We start from the raw sequence: 15600 nt of genomic DNA, 5'->3' as shown, positions 1-15600 counted from the left end.
ACAAGCTCTCTTTGTGGACTTGCTGTGTCTGGGGGAGATGCAGAGTTTCTCTCTGTCCTACAGGAAAGTGCCGCTGCCGTAACAAACCTCAGGGAAGGCTGATGCACTGTGTGCACAGCTTGGGGCCGGAGCTGGGTGCATTTCCAGTATGCTGAGAGTAACCTGTAGAACAGCATCACCCAGGCTCAAAGTTTAGTGGTAGTTGTCTCTGATAGAAAGGTTTTGCTGTCTTGTTCCAGTACAGCAAGAGATACAGGTGTTAGGGGCTGTGGCTGGCATGTGCTGGTGATGCAGAGCCTCCAGACTTCAGAAATCACTTCTGATCCTGCTGCCCTCCTGCTGCTGAGGACTGTCCATCTCCCTGTATGCAGCCCATCAGTGTTGCTGGGTGGCAGAGACCCACATGTGTCCCTAGGACAGGGGAGCAGAGCTGAAGGGGTCCGTTCAGCAGGCTGACAGTGGGGTGAGGTAGAGACTAGCTTTGGGATACTGGTCCCCTGCAGAGATGGAGATGTGCAGAGGGCAGGTTGTTCCCCTGTGCTGGGTCAGGGAGCTTATCGGTACAAGTCTGTGATGTCATCTGTCACCCTCCAGGTTTTTAAGACTGATGGTTTAGCTCTGCTATTGCTTTTATACACCCGGAGCTGTTAACGGTTAGACCATTGGCCAAGATCTTGCTGCTGGCAACAATCAACATGGCGCATGCAATAACCAGCAATTTCAGTGGAATTTCAGCTGTCATGGAGTAGTGAGACATCCATGTTTATCTTTTACCTGGCCTCTGCCAGTTAGGCTGGAGGATAAGTGGTCCCAGAAACCAGAGCAGGTCAATAGGTCTGTCTTGTTCCAAAATCCTAGTTAACTGGAACCAGTTGGAAACTTGCTGTAATGGAAATTTCAGTTGTGTATAATTTTTTAACAGAACGCAGTTGATCATGTTCTCCACTTTAGTCTGCCTCCACTTTTTTTTTTCTGTCGTGTGTTTTTTGTGTATTCCAACTTTTCAAGAAGGGAATCAGGCTCATTTAGGTTAAAACACATCTCTAGGGCAGCACCGCAGCCTCTGAATGCTGAAGCACTGTTGTTTGAAGACTCAATTTTTTGCTCTGAAGATTTCCATAAGGAGAGTGTCCTTGAGACAAGCTCAGTCCAAGTGCACCCCCCCTCCCAAGATAGCTTGTCTTGTGCTGCTCAGTTAGTAACATTTTCAAGGATGCTAGTCTGCAGCCTCTACCCTAGTGCAGCATTCCTGTGGGCTGGGTTGTTAAGGAGTGCTGTACTTTTGTGTGTTGTGTCATATGCCTCCACTCCAGCTCAGTATTTTACTAAGTGATTATATTAGTTCAGCACTTCATATCATTCTTTTTTGTTTGTTTGTTTTTTCCAGAACACTATAATTATACATCTTCAAATGTAAATGCTGGCTTGCCTCTAAATGTGGCACATTCCTCATTGTCAACTCCATGTCATGGCCTTCAGACATCAAATCCCGTCATTTCAGTAGTCCCATCAACTAACCATCCTTCTGGATATGGAGGACACATGGACAGCGGGGCCTCCGAGTATTACCTGCCTCCAAACATTAGACCTAATGGAGCTCCAGCACTGGAGAGCCCTAGAATTGAGATCACTTCTTACATGGGACTTCATCATAACAACAACCAGTTTTTCCATGATGAGGTTGAGGAAGCCATCCCAAATGCCAAGCGGTCACCTTCCACTGCCACTTTGAACTTACCAAACATCGAGGCGTATAGAGACCCATCCTGCCTGAGCCCAGCAAGTAGCTTGTCTTCCAGAAGCTGCAACTCTGAAGCGTCTTCCTATGAGTCTAACTACTCTTATCCATACACTTCACCCCAGACCTCTCCATGGCAGTCCCCATGTGTCTCTCCAAAGACCACCGACACAGAGGAGGGCTACCAACGCAGCATGGTGGCCTGCACTTTGCTCAGCTCCCCAAGGCACTCTCCATCAACGTCTCCCAGGACAAGCATCACGGAGGAGAACTGGCTGGGGGCTCGCAGCTCCAGGCCTCCGTCTCCTTGCAACAAGAGAAAGTACAGCCTCAACGACCGGCAGACCTCCTACTCCCCGCACCACTCCCCCACGCCCTCTCCGCAAAACTCGCCACGGGTGAGTGTCACGGATGAGACATGGCTGGGGAACACCAACCAGTACACCAGCTCTGCCATTGTCGCTGCCATCAATGCCCTCACCACTGACAGCACCATAGATATGAACGATGGAATTCCCATCAAATCGAGGAAGACCGCCATTGACCACACCCCGTCCATGACTCTCAAAACTGAACCAGCTGGCGAGGATCACAGGACCATATCACCAACTGCCGATTTGTCACCGGAAGACTTCTCCAGTTTTCAGCACATTAGGAAAGGAAATTTCTGCGAGCAGTACCTGTCCGTGCCACAGCATCCCTACCAGTGGGCCAAACCAAAGTCTCTGTCTCCGACATCCTACATGAGGTAAGGGACCTCAACTTAGAAGACAATCCTGCTAATATCTTTATTACATGCTCTTTGTTCTCCTTCCCCTTGGCATCTCTGCTTCTCACAAAATCTGCCCATCTACTCATTCCACTTAGCTGTTTCTTGTGACAATGCCTCCATTGTTGGTGTGGCGTGACCACAAGTAAAGCTCTGAAGGGTTAAAAAGTCTGTCCTGGGAGTCATCTGTGCGTGGGTTGTAACTGGTTATCTGCTTTCCAGGGACGAGCCCCAGCCTGGGCAATCTGGAAATGAGGTATTGAGAAGCTTGTCAGGCAACAGGACAATTTGGTACCATCAAACCTGTGGCTTTACTTAAATAGTTCATCATGTATTAATGTGTTCTTGTTGCAGGACTAAGAGATGTTCCTCTTATTGTGGTCTTTTACATTTACGCTTTATAGACAGCAAATACAAAGAGAATAGGAATACAGTTCTTTTGTGCATTATTTCAACTTTTACTTTGCTTCATCTGAAAGCTTCTTACCAGTCTTCTTTTCCTATCTGCATTGGACAGTGATTTTCTTTTTTCCCACTTCCCCACCATTTTTATATTTAAAGAATAAAACCTTATTTGTCAGATGACAATATACTGGTCACATTTATTTATCACAACAGGACTCCAGGTAGGAAGGACCACAGAATAGCCAGAATTTGAATTACATCCATTGCTTTCTCTTTCAATCTCAATTATGGTCTTTATTTTGAAGTCTTCCAAAGGCTGTATGTACAGTGGCACATGGTGCAGGAAAAGAGTTTGGCTTTCCAAAAGTTTGCATGGTTGTGATGGCTGCCCCCCCGACCCTTCCTCCCAAGCATTTCTAGGTTCTTGCTTTTAACAGCAAAGCTGTCTTTCTCAAAATGAAAGATGTGAACAAATAGCTGAAATATTTTAGTTAATGATAACTCCCTGGCTCTCAACCTTGCTGGTCTAATTTTTCTCCAGCCAGCACCTCTCTGTTGCAGGTTGTCTCCCAAAACTGAGACTGAGCGGTCCATGGCTGTTTGTGTTACAGCGTGTAGTTCTGTGGTCCCTTTCCTCATCATTCTCCTCCTCCTGTCAGCATTTCCCAAGCTCCTTGCAGGACCCTGGCTCAATTTGGTGCTGGGAATGCAGCAACCCCTTTGGGTCTGATTGAGGTGCCCAGAGGTAAGCGCTCACTGCCTTTCGGAGCTGGAATAGAGATGTTTAACATCGGGCAAATCATTCAGAGCCTTCCCACGTATTTAAAACGCGCCTTTTATGTTCTCCCAGTGAAGTGCCAAATAGCCCGTGTTCATCAGGGAGGCTGGCCGTGGGCTTTTGCATTGGGGAAACGATTTTTATGCCAAAGACTTCAAGGGCAATAATAGGACAGTTTGACCAAACAGGCTTTTATCTTTCTGTTGCAGTGAGTGGCCTGTGAGCACTTTGCTGCAGCCCATCAGGAGGTACCCAGTGTGCCTGTGTGCTAACACAAACAAGAAGGGTGATGCATACAAAAGGGAGTCCCACTATATTGTGTATTTAACATTTGTTTCCACTGTTTTGGTCTTGCATAAAATATGTTTCCTGGTTCACAATATGTTTCCATGTGATCTCATTAACTCGTGCTCTAGGGCAGTTGGAATTTACTGTCGAAATGTGCTTTTAAGTTATTTTACCAATCAGATACACTGACTGTGCTTCCTTCCACCAAAAATACCTCTCATTTTATGTATATGAAAGTGCTGGACAACCGAGCATGCACGTCATCAGGATCACAGCCTACGCAACAGAAACTATGTTAATTTAAATATTTAAAAAAAAAATTGTTAAGAGTTTGTCGCAACAGAGCTGGATTTTTTTCCTGTTATTTTACACATCTGTTCTATTTCAAACATGAGGGCCACAGGGGTGGGTTCCAATAAATGACACAGGCTCCAAAATCTACACAGTCATAATGATTTCGAGATAACCAGATTTGATTACCTCCTCTGTCTCTTCCTGAATATATGGTATGATTTTCATCAAAAGCAAGCGCGCCTTGGAAAATAACTGACGCCTTTCCCTCCCTCTCCTGCATTCCCATCTCTTTAGGGGCAGGAGGGAGCAGGGTCAGGCAGATGCTTGGCCAAGTGCTGTCTCCTTTCCTGGAGTTTTATAGCGGGCATCAGTCTAAAAGGGAAACTACTTTTTTTGCATAGTTTCTAAAATTGACGGTGTTTTTCATTTATCGTATTTAAAACCCAATCTACATTAGGCTTTTCAAGTCCCGGAGCAAAGGAATAGTAAGAATATATAAGAGCATAATAATGTCTGCCTTAACAGAAACACTGTCTTTCTGTGCCTCGTTCTTCTCTTGGTTGCTTAAGTTGCTTAGGACAGTGATCTCAGGGGCTCAGCCCTGTCCGGAGGCTGTGGGCTCTTTGGAGCAGGCTTGGGCTCACACATCCTCCTTCAGGGCCACGAATTTGTGGCTGTATCCCTGTGTAGGGCTCTGCATGTGGTGGGCACAGCCTGACCCTGCAGCCGAGGCTGGAGCTGCGTGGGGTAACCTGGTCTGCTGGGGGTTTGCCTGCCGTGCTTCGCTGGCAGCCCAGGGCCTCCTGCCAAGTCTTTGGGTGTAGAAAATAGCTAGAGAGCAAGCACAGATTTTCAGGGGAAGCTTTGGAACAAACCCTGAGGTAGTGATGGGTGTTGTACCTTTTCTAGAGCAAAGTGGGTTACCTCAATGTACCAATCTGCCTCCAAAACTTACTGGAGGTGAATCATTATGTGGAGAGCCCAGAGATGGTCTTCGTGAAATTCTGCTGTAGCTCCAAGGTCTCTTTTTATTTCAGTATTTAAGCCTTGTGCTGTCTCACTCAAATGCAACAAGTTTCCATCTGTAGTCCCTCTTTTATAGTTAGTGTAGCAACTAGTTTAAAAAGAAGCGCTCTACCAGGCCGTTATTGTGTGAGCAGGTGATGCTCTGTGTTTCTCAAGCCCTTGCTGTCTGAATTATGTTCCTTTCTGGGACCTTTTTCCTTTGCTCCTGAGTGCTGTGTAATTCAGAGTCTCTCACGGGCAAAAATGCCAAAGCCAGAATGGAAGCGCAGGACTGGATTTCTGCCCTCGGGTTTGGAGACAGTGTTAGTGACTATTTCTGAAACTAAAATCCCATTTTCATTTTTTACCCGCTCATTAGCAGGTCCCATATCATTCTATATTACAACAAAAACTATAGGCACTCATGAAAGTGATGGATTTCTGACTATCTTGCACATTTTTTATGACTTCCTCTTTAGCCACTGTATTTGCCTAAACACAACCTGGAATTTCCTAGACACGATGGTTTCTTACTCATTGAAAAGTAATGCATTGTAGTTATTTCAAGTGTCATCAGTTTAATCCAGGTGTGTTGGCCTGTAACACTTGAGTTTTTGTTAAACGTAGTGTTTTTTGGGAGGAAGGTGAAGAGAAATGGTTGGGTTTGTTGGTCAGGCGTGTGGCATGTATGAGGTCTACCACACCAAAAGGAGCTTCCAGGAATAGACACCCAGTTCCAGGTAGCTTGAAAATGTCCCTACTGTATTTTCTTGTACAGTTTATGTTTTCTTAATTATTGAAAGCCACTTCTTTTTTTTTTTTTTTTTTTTTTCTCCAGCAGTCTCTTATTCAACCTCAAAAATATACATGTGTGTTCTTGACCTTACAGACATGGGGACATGTAGTTTTACATATGGAGGCTGTGGTTTGCACCCAGAGAACATATGGCTTGTTACCGGTCTACCCGTTGCAAAAGCACATTTGGCTTTTGTCTGCACCAATGGGCTTGTTTATTTTTTTGTGGATTTTTTGGATTCCACTTTTGTGCCTGTGATGGTATTAAACGGTATTATTCAGGCACCAAGCCATATGATTTTCCTGAAGACTGTGATTTTGAGATCTTTCTTTCTTGCTTTCTCGCTTTCTCTCTCGCTTTCCCTTCCTTCCTTCCTTCCTTCCTTCCTTCCTTCCTTCCTTCCTTCCTTCCTTCCTTCCTTCCTTCCTTCCTTCCTTCCTTCCTTCCTTCCTTCCTTCCTTCCTTCCTTCCTTCCTTCCTTCCTTCCTTCCTTCCTTCCTTCCTCCCTCCCTCCCTCCCTCCCTCCCTCCCTCCCTCCCTCCCTCCCTCCTTCCCTCCTTCCCTCCTTCCCTCCTTCCCTCCTTCCCTCCTTCCCTCCTTCCCTCCTTTTGATTTGTGGACCTTTCAGATGCTCTTGATATGTTGTTTTGATTGTTTTTTTTTTTTTTCTTAATAGATATTTTGGTCCAGATCATGAGATAGAGAATAAACTTACTTGGGAGAAGTTGAGTTTCTCAAGAAATCGGGGTTTTCTGAAGGTAGAAAAGGGCACCAGCTATCTTAACATGAGGTAGTCACTGGTGCAGCAGCACTGAATTTGCTGACCTGTGTGTTCATGGCAAACCTGCATGTTTATGGCGAGCGAGAGGAAGTTCCTCAGATAAAGTAAAGGCAGAGCTGTCTGGGCAAGACCCAGTGAAATGGGGACTTGGGCCATGTGTCGGTGACCATCTCCTGGGACTTGATAGTGTTAATTGGAGGTGGGGGAGGCGAGTGGACAGGGAAGAGCCTGTGATGCCTCTAACCTTTTTCTCTCTCCTGCTGTGTTCATGCTGGATGGGGATTTTTTGATGCTTCAACAAGTTTGGTTTTTGGTTATGTTAGGTTGCTGTACCATAAGGCTAAGGACTGCTTGGAAGCCTGTCTCAGTAAACTGATTTTTGTTTGTTTGTTTGATTTGATCCTCCCCACGCTTTCTCCTGACTGTTTTTCAATTCATTCAAATGTCCCTGTGAACATCTTATTCTTTCCCTTCTTTCACCAGCTCATTTTAGCACAGTGTGATTTTAAATTCAGAAGGAGCAGAGATGTGATGCCAGCCACTTGTTATCTCTGTTCGCACAGTAATAGTTTCTTGGTCTTTCTCTAAGCCAACAAATACAAAATTTCCTGTGCAAATGGATCTCTGAATGAAATTGCAGGATGGTAGTGTTAAGTATTATCTGGCAGTATGACGACAACTTGCATTTTCAGACTTAAGCATGAGGAATTCCAGTGCACCGCATGTGCTCCATGGAGCAGCTACTTGCTCCGCGTGCCAGCAAAATTCAGCCAAGTCTGGGGTGGGATGCAGCATCTATTTTAACAGCTCACAGCCAGATTGCTCAATTGTCAGACAGGAAATTAAAAAAATTTAAAAAAAAGAAAAAAAGAGAAAAATCTACCCATGTTAACTCAGAGGTGAAATGTAAAGCAGGTATATTTTTCTGACCACAATCAAGTTGGTAGACATGTAGGCATCATTGTTGTTTTCATACTGTTCCAAAATCCACACAAGGATATTTAACATGCATCTGCCTGCGTGAGACACCAGCCATAAATAATAAATCGTAACTATATTTTCATTTGGTGGACAGTTGAAGCAGGGGCAAGCTATCAGCCTGGTAAAAGTTTCAGCAGCCCTGTAGTTTCTTTACTTTGTTTTTGTTTCTAAAGGAACACTCCCTGTTAGAAAAAATAAGCTCAGTGCAGGGCACCCTGTCTCAGCCATGCTCCTTCCAAGTCACTTGCTTGACTTTGGGCACTGACACACACTTTTCCAAAGAGGGGTTCGTGCTGCTGTCAGGCAGCTATCTGGGATAGGTGACTCCTTGCTGTGGTACTTGGCCAAGGAGCAGGGTCAGTCCCCGTGCGACACCGGCAGTTCTGAGATCTTTGGCACAGGAGCCTAGTTAAGGACAAAAAAGTTTGCAAACCTTTTTTTTTTTTTTTTTTTTTCCAAGTGGCCTTGGGCATCTAGCAACTTTGAAAGTGTAATGGTAATTTAATTCCCAAATGCATAGCGATCATGTGAAAATGGGGCTTGAACACCTTCGCAAAGTTAATAGAAGTTTTTGGCTTTGTTTCTTCCCTGTCTATATTCCAGCGTGCTCCTTAGTATCTTTTTTTTCCTTTTTGTAACTTGATAAATCTTTCTGCTAAAGGCAGAAGTCAGCCAGACTGGATAATCTGTTTTTGATTTAATCATATTTTGTATCTGGTGTATGCAAAATAAATCACTATTCATCTGTTTTGTAATCTGATTTATGTAGGACAGAGTTACACAGAGTGAGTTTTCTACAGCCTAATGCCAGGTTTTGTGAACCTGCCTTGAAACAACCGTCCCTCATTACAGCATTTAGGAGAGCTACAGTTAGATTTATTCTGGTGTAGAAAGGAATGGGACAAGTTTTCAGTTGGTGGAAAATTCAATCTGAGGGAAATATACCAATGTATATTTGATAGGAAGACTGCGTGAAGACCTTTTATTTCTCTTCTCCCCCCCGCCCAGGAGGGGCTCTTCTCCCCTTCATGTAATGCTGGCTAGATGAAGGTGGTTTGGGCCTTTTCAATTTGATAAAGTTTATTTGCAGCAGCCAGATTAGATTTTACCACTACACCATTTGCTTGGTGACTTTTTCCTTTAACCACGTTTAGCCACAGGAAATGATGAAGTGGATGATGAAGATAACCTAGCATAGGAAATAGCTCTGACAGCCCCAGCCCGTGACACTGTTAAATGCATCACTCTGCTTCCTTTATCAGGAAAACTGCCATTAACTGTCAATTTATAATTGGGCAGGTGGTATTTTGGAATTTTGATGATAGATTGTAGGCTAACAGCAAACTGTGTTTTTGTTTTAAGGCTTTGTTTGAGAACATTAATTTTACAAATTAATTATACTGACGTTTTCAGCTGCTGATTTGAAAGGGGGTTTTGTGGAATTTTTTTTTTTTTTTTTTTTAGTAAGATGTAATTAGTTATAGAACTATTACTTACTTCCATGGATCTTAAAAAAAATCCCTCTTCACTTGAGGGCCATGTGCTGTTGGCCAGAGTTGTCCTTTTTAATTAAGTGATAAAAATTTCTAATCTCATAGATGTTGTGTCCTCAAAAAGAAAAAAAAAGTTCCATCAAGTGAGAATCTACTTAAAACCAGAAACATCTGTTTAAAAATGTGTGCTCATCATCACCAGGAGAGACACATCTGTTTTGCTCCTCTTTTTGTCATTTATCATTAGTCAAATGTAGTTTATCCAGAACTTTTTTTTTTTTTTGAGGCTTTTTCAGACTGAAGCATGAGTACCTAAAGTGCTAGGCGAAGAATAGTAGTGATATATAATGGTGAATTGCCTCTGTGGATCACTGGGATGGTAAGGTGGAGTATTCAGTCTCCAGCTGAATATGTGGTTGTAATACACACATCCAGCGTGGAAGCTCTTCTGCATCCTTTCTCTCCTAGCCAGCACATTTCAGCTGTGATTCAGGCTGCTCAGACTGTCCTTGCACCAGCCTGTAGCAGCCAGGTGGGGAACTGGTAAATCCCCAGTGGGCAGCCTCCTTCCAGACAGGGGCGAGAGATAATTAGTCCTTCAGCTTCCTTGTCTGCACCCTGTGACAGGATGAGCCCTCTCACGATGGCAGGTAGTCCCAGCCTGTGGCAACAAGAAAAGGGTTGAGGACTGTGATTTTCTGCTTGCTGGTCACCTTCTCTGGGCTTATGGGAGAGATAGTAAAGTTTGGTGTAAGAGGACAGAGTAGTGTGTTGCAGCTGTTCCATTTAACTACTTGTAAAGGCTTTTGAAGGACATCTGGTGAGGAGAATTCACCAAAGGAGAGAATATATGCTACATGTAAGATTAATGTTTTCATCATGAAACTTTTTGCTTTGTTTTTAAGATCAATAGGTTTGTCTCAGGCTTAACAGTGTTTCAAAGTGCTTGTTTGTTTTTTGTTTGTTTGGTTTTTTATCCCGAAGCATCAACTTGGCATTTCTTACAGTTGAGCTCTCCTTACTGTTTTCAAGTGTGGTTTTACACTGGAAGTGGGTTTCTAAGAATGACAGTTCCCCACCATCACATGCTGTCGGGACTGCTTGCTTGTGTGGTGGTAATGAGTCCTTAATATTGTAGTTAATTGCAGAGTCGGTAGAGGGCTGGAAGAGGGAGCTGGATTTTCCTTTGGGTTTGTGCGTCATCCTTAGTAGGATTTGTCAGCAAGTTCTGACTTCAGAGCCTGTTCCCTTGCAGTGCATGAACCAGAAGGAGATTGGCTTCACTTTGAGACTCTCTGACGTGTTTTGTCTTGGGAAGGAAGCTGGGAAGTGTTTTTTTCTTTTTTTTTTTTTCTTTCTTCTTTCCACCCCCTGTAAACTGAGCAGCTTTGTTGAAATCCATTAGATTCATTCGATGCAGAACTTCTCCAGAAGTTGGTTCAGAGTTCACTTTCACAGGAGAAATCCTCTTCCTTAAATTCCTCTGCATCTTTCTGTCTACCTTTCTCCTTTTGGTTCAGTGATCAATACATTAAGATATTTGTAAGCTGTGTCTTAACGTTTTTCCATTTTGTTTACAAATAGGATAGCATCTGGACCATCAGATGTGCTCGACCGATAAATCTTCATAAAATAGCCATTACCTTCTAAATTACTTATGTCATGGCATTATCCATATTGATGAAATTTTAAATGTAAGATGGTGAAGGATGAACTGCGAAACACAGTCTCTAAAGTAATAGTGCTGGATATTTGTGGTTTATGATAGTATACTTGATGTTAATTTTTAATACATTTTCCTTTCCATTATAGCCCATCCCTGCCTGCCCTTGATTGGCAGCTGCCATCTCACTCAGGACCTTATGAACTGCGGATTGAAGTGCAGCCGAAATCCCACCACCGAGCTCATTACGAGACAGAAGGCAGTCGAGGGGCTGTGAAGGCATCTGCGGGGGGCCACCCTATTGTGCAGGTACCAAAAGGTGTAATGAGTGGCACAGGTTGTTTATCTCGCCACTCTGTGGTCAGCACCCTTTCTTCTGCAAAATTGAAACGTGTTGGAGATTTTTCCTGTCCTCAAAGGTTTCTGTGCACAAGTGCATCTTATGGCGCGTTTTAAAAGGGGTGGACCAAGCTTTTATTAAAAACAAGGCAAGAGCAACCACTTGCTCTTAGCAATGTGAATATGGCACAAGCAGATTGCTGCTCTGTCTGTATACAGCTCAGCAAGTGTTCTGCTGGCAAGCGGTCACCATGGACCAATCTGTGCATTCAGATTCCAGACATGCAGTTTATACTCAAATCAGCTGGGGACGTGCCGTGGTACACTTAGTCCTTAGCTTGTGGATGGATTAATCAGAGCTGTGAACACATGTTGGAGGACAGAGCTGTAGCACTAATGTGGAAGCATGTCACTGGTTTGGATGTTGCAGTGACTGCTGAGCGAAGTGAGGCTTTTGGAGTTTCTTCTGTTTAGTTCCTTAACCCCCTCCATCTGCTCTGGAAAGTATCTGAGTTCTGAATTTCATGAATTCTACTGAACTCTTCAGTTACTGCATATAAAGCATTTAATTTAATAACACTGTAAAGTGACCCTTAATTCATTTATATGACTAGTCTCATTCATTTTTAAAGGACTTTTCTTGGGAGTGGGAAGAAAAAGATTTAGTTGTTTAAAACAAAAAAAAAGAAAAAACCATGGGAGAGAGCCAACCGTGCCTGTCCCTCCTCAGCTGCTTCTTCGCTCACCCAGAAGTTAAAATCACAGTGCCTTTCATTGGGACTGTGACCCCGAGTGCAGGTTGTATCCCTGCCCAGGTGCCGTGGGACCCACGGGTGTCAGGTGCTGTCTGTGGGAGGGAGGCTCACGCTGCCAGGTTTGTGCCACAGCTCTGCCTGTGGGAGCAGCAGCTTGTCAAAAGGCTGGGTGGCTCCACACGAGGTTACAGACCATACGTGCAGGCCTGGTGTGCGTTTACTTGATGTAAAGCCCTGTTAGTAAACACATCATTTGAAGGAACATACAAGTTTGAGATAACATCAGGCAGGGAAGGCCACTATGGATTTTGTGTGCTACTGTGGCAGCTGAAAAAGGAAAGTGAGGGGAGTTGTCAGCAGCAAACACAGTTCACTCTTGAGCTCTGCCAAAACTCATCAGTGACGTGGGATTATGGGAGTCATCTGCTGAAAGACAAAAGGTTTTAGCAGAACATTTGTGAATTATATTAAAGAGGGGTTTGCGGCAGACACACCTGATGACAATTAATACCTACTCTGTGGCTTGATGCAAGGAAATGTAAATGAGGAGGCATCAATTCACAGCAGCCAGCCTGGTGTTTAAAGTTTTCTACGTGCTTTTTGGAAAGACTGAATGTGATGCCAACATTTAATTGGACTAAATGCGTCCAGACATTTCCCCTCTCATCCCCTGTCCCGGTCTGTGGGGAGTGAGCGTACTGCGTCCAAACAAAACAAGTGTCAGAAAGAGGAGAGGAAACTGTGGAAGGGCATGAAGGGAGAGGGGAGGAAGCAGCCAGTCCGAGCTCTGTCAATTTGCTCTACCGGTTTGATAAAGATTAATGTATTTTTCAGTTCTTTTATTACAACCTGAACATCCTTTTCTCCAAAAAGAACTGAAACATAAGAGGGCCAGGAAGAACCTCTCCATGCTGACATTGCCATCCCAGCTAGAGTTATCTGTTTAATGAAATACTTAAAAGCTTCAGACTGAATCCAGAGTTGGATTGATGGATGAGAAGTACTTCCAAAAAAGAAAGTACTTAGAAATATTTTTAATAAAGAAACAGTAAGTACTTACAAATAAATAAGTACTTCAAAAAAAAAAAAAAAGTACTTCTAAGTAAATGAAAGGAGGAGGAAATCTAGGGGATAACTTCTGATAAACTGGCGACTGATAAAAGCTGTGAAATGCATCTCTGAATGAATGTGTTTCCAGATATTGTAGGTGTTTTGGTCAGGTTTGATTCAGTCTGCTGTGTCCTAAACCAGGAGGTTTTCTCACACTAATACTTCCACATATGTGTAGGGCATGCTAAGGCAGAGGAAGAGTAAATCCGAAAAGAATCCACTGCTCATGGCACAGTTCCCCAGCAGAATTGTCAGGAGGTTGCTTTTTCTGCAGCTGGAGTGTGTTTATCATTTTTTTCCCGGCAATGTTAGCTCCTTTGCAGCTGCTCCATCTCTTTGTGTAAGAGGTGGAAGGGTTCGACAATCGAAGTTTCCAAGGCAAGCGTGCTGGACGAGGAGAGTGGTGGTGTAGACGGGATGGAGTCTCTTGTGGGTGTGACATGAAGTCCAGGGTTGGAGACCAATTTTTTCTTTGGCTCTAGCAGCTCCTCCAGGCTGGTGACTTTTCTCTGAAGCTGAAGAGGGCCACCTGTTAAGCTGAAGAGCTTTGCACAGAAGCACGTTCAGCGCCTGCCGGTGTATGAGATTACTCTCCTCTCCAAAACCTGAGCAAAAGGGCAGGCAGTACTGAGCTTGAGGCTGCCAGGGGGCCTGCCTGGTGGGTGCTGGCAGCCACCCACAGCAGCAGACTTGCCCCAACCTGGTGATGGAAGGTGCCACTTGTTCCTTATCCTCCATCATCTGCATGGAGCTTGCTCACTGGAGACTCCTGCGGCCTGTCTTCCAGCTATATGCCATGCCAGCAGGATTTCCTATGGATTTCCTTCTGTGGGATGGCTGCACCTTCCCTTCTCTGCTTAGAAATTATACGATTTTGAGGTCTTCAAGTTGCCCGTGAGGGCTAATGAGCCTGGTAACGCAATATTCCTCTCTCACGTTTTACCTTTGCCTGTTTGGGTGTGTGGCTGCCGTGGGAGCCCCAAGCTATCGCTGTTCTCAATTGCTAAACGTTTTGAGAGCGGGATAAGCTGGCACACCTAGTGAGCTAAAAATGCTGCAGAAGATTGGCAGGCGAGCGGTGCCGGGGAGTGGTGCTGGTGAGCTCACAGCTGGCACTGGCTTTTGCCCCTTGGCTCAGGGAAGCGTTTTGTGCGTTGTCGTTGCCTTTGGTGATTTCAGACAGAGGTGCTCCCCTCTCTGAGTCAGAATGGGGCCAGTGCCCCAGCTGGCGTCAGGCGTTAGGAAGCTGCACGTCGTGCCAGTTGTGGGTGAAGCCCAGGACCACTTTGGGGAGCAGAATCACGCTTTTTAGCATCCTACTGGCACTTCCATTTTTGTAGGAGTTCATGACTAAGGTGAGGGTTTCCCTGAATGGAGCAAGATGAAGTGAATGGGGGCTTCAGGAAACCCATGGAGTTAGACAGCTACAGCCCTATTTTAAGTGAGGTGAATTTGCTTCAAGGGGTTTACATCCAGAACGTCTTAAATATGCCCTCCACTTGGACATACCTCCCTTTCTAAATTTTAAAAGTGGTGGTGAGGAGTTGAACAAGGTGGGGGTTACATTCCAGCCAGCAATGGCTCTGTTTCAGCTGCAGGTAAGCAGTCTGGCAGATAAAAGTTTAAGATCCCTGGGGAGGGATGGCACCAGATTATAAATATACAGTCTATAGATATTCTAATTAATAACTCATCTTTGGAATAAGTCAAGTACTTTAGCTGCCCGAGATGGAATTTTTACAAGCAGGGTGCGGTGTATCTGTGAGATAAAATCCAAATACTCAAGAATGTTTAATTAAAGGGTATGATTTACTCCCATAAAAGACTGGACTAAAGGGTGAAAGAAAATATTCAAATGCACAGAACAGTGTAGTAAACACTTTCAAAGTCATGATTATTATTCGTTTTTTTGACACAAAATATGCCAAGAATATTTTTCAAGACCACTCTTGACGTGAGAGAGGTAAATTGGTTAGAAAAAGGGAAGAAAATAAGTTGTGTTTTTTTTCCCATTTTTATGTAGGTAGTCAGTACTAGCTAGAATTTTTTTTCCTTTTGGAAAAATAATATTGAAGATACAGTGAATGCTGCCTTGCCTTTCACTGTATCACTTTGCAGTGTGATGGTAGAGGTTACCTATGGCTTGTGGACTCCAATACAGAATTTGATCTGAGCCTGTGAACAGACAAATAGTCTGAACCCCCTCATTTTATAGGCAAAACACAACGATTTGTTTGCTGATTTAAATAGTCAAAATGTTGTTTGTGCCGGGAGTCTTGCTCACAAGAGTTGGCTTGGGTCATTTCTTGACAAGATCTCAAGTAGGTACTTTGAGTCAGATTTTCAAAGGCCTTGAGGCATATGTTGGGATTTTAAAATCCCCTTATGACTAACAAGTGTCAAAA

At 44.1% G+C, this 15600-nt stretch overlaps 1 protein-coding gene across 6 annotated transcripts in view; it reads left to right on the top strand.

Moving 5' to 3' along the window:
- Window positions 1-15600, top strand: part of NFATC1 (nuclear factor of activated T cells 1) — a 115593-nt gene that overhangs the window by 8535 nt on the left and 91458 nt on the right. For all 6 annotated transcript variants that reach the window (XM_065831980.2, XM_071804646.1, XM_071804645.1 and 3 more), the window contains exons 2-3: window positions 1388-2486; window positions 11141-11300. In XM_065831980.2, coding sequence (XP_065688052.1) covers window positions 1388-2486; window positions 11141-11300 — 1259 coding nt within the window. The remainder of the gene's footprint in view (window positions 1-1387; window positions 2487-11140; window positions 11301-15600) is intronic.

This window comes from Patagioenas fasciata, chromosome 2, assembly GCF_037038585.1.
Source record: "Patagioenas fasciata isolate bPatFas1 chromosome 2, bPatFas1.hap1, whole genome shotgun sequence".
Taxonomy (NCBI): Eukaryota; Metazoa; Chordata; class Aves; order Columbiformes; family Columbidae; genus Patagioenas; species Patagioenas fasciata.
Note: the sequence above shows the minus strand (reverse complement) of the source record. Positions and strands in the feature narration are given on the sequence as shown.